This window comes from Odontomachus brunneus, unplaced genomic scaffold (genome assembly GCF_010583005.1).
Source record: "Odontomachus brunneus isolate Ranch 3 - 2012 unplaced genomic scaffold, Obru_v1 Obru_scaffold_216, whole genome shotgun sequence".
NCBI lineage: Eukaryota > Metazoa > Arthropoda > Insecta > Hymenoptera > Formicidae > Odontomachus > Odontomachus brunneus.
In genome coordinates, this window is record NW_022639666.1 from 24,783 (window position 1) to 28,457 (window position 3,675).

The window sequence follows — 3,675 nt, forward strand, 5'->3', positions numbered from 1 at the left end:
TCACCGATCTCGAACTCTTTTCGTGTCCTGGCAACACGGGCACGACACGATATTAAAATCTGGAATCTGGCAACACAAATTTAATGAAAAAATTTGGGAAGCAACTAAAATTTCCTGTGGGTTTAACTTTAAAAATCATAAACTGTCACACAATGCAGAACGAGGGAATGCAATTGGAAATTGTAAATGTGGCGCCGTCATAAAGTGCGACATACATAATTCGTCAGCAAATAATTTAACAACAACAATCTCTTGCACAATTATCGAAGGTGGTGACGGACAATGCGGAAAACGGTACCTCAGACGTCCAATTAGAGAAGCAATCGCAGAAAAATTGAAGAAAACGACGGCAATGGCTTATCGCGTGGAGATGGCCGAAGATTTAATGAATTCTAATGATACCATCGAACCTCCACACTTGTTCAGCGCTAACGTCTTACGAGCAGCAAAGAAAAAATCTATGAAGAGAACCATTTGGATAAGGATCCCCTCAAGGCGTTGTTATTGATGCAACTAGGATCTTTGCGAGACATAATAAAGAACCTGAGTATGAATCCATTTTTTATTCATTACTGGTCCAACTACTAACTTAATTTATATAGGACACTGGTACTTTCTGGATCTGGTTCCATATATATCGACGCCACTGGAAGCATAATAAGGAGTATCAAAAGGCCTGATAACTCAAATTCTAGACATATATTCATTTATAGCTGTGTCGTCAATTGCGAAAATACCGGCCTTTTCCCTATATGCCAAATGCTATCGGAGAGCCACAATACAAATTCTATCCAATTTTGGCTGGCAGAATGGATAGTTCAGGCACACCTTATCCAAAAGAGGTTACATGTGACTTTTCTAGAGCACTTATAACGGCTGCGATTCGTTTCACCGGACATCTAACAATGATAACGTATCCTTTGTATTTTGTAAAAAGACACAGCAACTTTTTAAAAGATATAAGACCAAGAATTAAGAAGTTTTATTTACTCATGCTTGGGCAATTAATTATGTAATAATATAACTAAATGTTGATATAATTAATTATGTGTCGCAACGTCGAAATGGCAGAAGAAATATTAACGGTTATTTTAATAATCACTCAAAGCGAAACAGAAGGATACACCGAAGAAAATAAAGCAACGCAATGTGAAGAATTTAAAAATAAAATGAAGCATTTTCTCACTTCAGACGATGCAGTAGCATATTTAACAGAAGAAGAATCTTCAAATATCGATGACAACAACAAAGATGAAGAAGATGGTACAAACCGATGGTACCAGTGGGCAAAAACAATTAATAATAGAGTAACTGCAAATATCAACGACATAGGTGATCGTGAAAATGCACACTATATGCCCGCATTGGCCAGTAAATTATTGGAGGATATGAAATTCTTTCCCTTATGGTCTTGCGTTTGTCGCGACAAGTTCGGTTACGGAAGAATCCCAGCAAGTAGTGCATCGGTCGAAGGAGAATTTAATATAATAAAGAACATATTTTTGAGAAACGAGACCACACCAATGCGGGCTGACGATTTCGTAGAAAAACATATTAAATTTATAAGTGGCCGCGTAAAATTAGCGAATGCAGTTTCTCACGTACACGATTCAGAAAGGACAAGTGCAGCAGACGAAGATGCATCAGAATTATTAAACAAGAGTTCATCTATTGATAATGTTATTGCAACCGAAACATGCAATAGAAGCAACAGCGACATCATTACGATAAATAATTTGAAATGTCCCGCTTGTGCAAATGGAGACACACCTACTGGAGCCCACAAATGCGTTATTTGTGGAAATGCTGTCCATGCTCTGGAAATGTGTTTGCCTATGTGTGACGGGTCCAAAAAATCAATTTTTCTTTTTTGTATATTTTTATAGTTTGAAGTCTTCAAAATATGTCCCTAAAATATTAAGGTGAAATTTGTTAAATTGACCGAGCTATAAAGGTTTAATAAACGCAGCCTCCACGGCGCGCCGGCCTAGATGAATAACGAAGTGTTTAATGTTATTCAACCTATTTACGAAGATTTAACTACCGATGATTTATTACAGCGCCTCGGATTATTTACTCAGAATAATAACAAAAGTTTAAATTCATTAATTTGGATAATTGCACCAAAACATCTATATTGTGGAAAGAAGACGGTGGAAATTGCTACTTTTTTGGTTGTTTGTCTGTTTAATGACGCCTATCGAAGAGGAGGGTTATGATCAGAAACGCATTTGTAAAAAATGCGGGAGATCCGGAACAACCAAAGAGATACTGGCTACCAGAGAGATAGAAGACTGGAGAGGACTTGCGTCAAAACCATCTCTCAGAGGCAAATACCTTCAACGGGGCAATTTAGAACAAAACCTTTTTTTAGAAAAACTAGAAAAAATATCTATTTTAAAAAGCGGTGGTAACATGTTATTAAAATTTATCACAATAGGAAACCGCAAATATTCTTTCACAAATACTTGCTCATTTGATAGTGTTTTGCAACTTTTTATTACCATTTACTTTGATAAAGATCGTATAAAAAACTTTATACTTAAAGAAAGTAAGAATACATTTTTCAAACTTATTCTTGATGTCGCGAGAAATGAGGTACGAGTTTCCACATACAAGCTCCGTACATTAATATTACGTAGTATTTTTGACACGTCAACATTACGCAATAATTGTAATTTAATAAATTGTGAGGTCACGGTAGCTTTTTTGTGTAGACGATTATTTGAAAAATATCCATCTTTTGAAGAAGTATCTAGATGTAGTAGCGGTTGTCTCCCTAGGAAGAAAATATTACCCATCGTACAAGTTGAACTGGAACATCTAAAAAATAAAGAATTTACAACAATGGAAAATGCAACTTTTATTCAAGGAATACGACCGTGTTGCCAAGAGGGTTGTAATGGCCAAGAAACAACAGTTGTTTCTTATACAGGTATTCTGATAATTCATTAGATTTCTTTTTATTTTAACATAAACGTATGTGCATCTTCTCGTATTATTTAACATAAATAATCTAATTCACAGGTCCTATTATTATTCTTGAAGTATATGATATATATAAGGAGGAACAACAACTCGAGCTACGAAACATCCCACAAGAGCTTAAGTTCTCTTTCATGGAGGAAACATATAAATTAAATGGAGTGATACATTTTAAATCTCCGATTGTTCACACCAGACAATTAACAGAGTTCATAGGGCACTATACGGCAATATCTTACCATAAAAATGGAAAATGGTATAAGTATGACGACTGCAAGAATTCGGAATAATTACTCCAAGATAATTATAGCGCATGCCCGCATATTATTATGTATTCCGTATCATTATATTTAACCACTAATTATTTTTGATCACTTCTAATTTTTATTTCCTATTTTTAATTTGTTAATATTTTTACTTTTAATCGTTTTAGTAGTAACCAAAAAAAAAAAATAATAATAGAAAATAATAGAAATAATAGAAAAGAAGATATATACTCTCTCTGGTCAAAAATTTACAATTGTGATGGTTGTGTTTTAAAAGGTTAGAGATTGTATATGTATTTTTGTTTTGTTTAAATAAATATATATAACATATACTATGTTGTTTACCATATGTATTTATTTTTCCCCTATGTGTCAAAATTTTATCAAATTTAAGCGCAGAGAAATGGGACATATATAACAAATA

General features: G+C 34.0%; 1 protein-coding gene across 1 annotated transcript; it reads left to right on the top strand.

The window, feature by feature from the left end:
• The first annotated feature begins 2,477 nt into the window (after window positions 1–2,477).
• On the top strand, window positions 2,478–3,351 carry LOC116852339. Its single transcript, XM_032832602.1, has 2 exons — window positions 2,478–2,935; window positions 3,028–3,351. Exons 1-2 carry the CDS (start codon window positions 2,848–2,850, stop codon window positions 3,273–3,275), a joined length of 336 nt encoding a protein of 111 aa, XP_032688493.1. The 5' UTR covers window positions 2,478–2,847; the 3' UTR covers window positions 3,276–3,351.
• The last annotated feature ends 324 nt before the right edge of the window (window positions 3,352–3,675 follow it).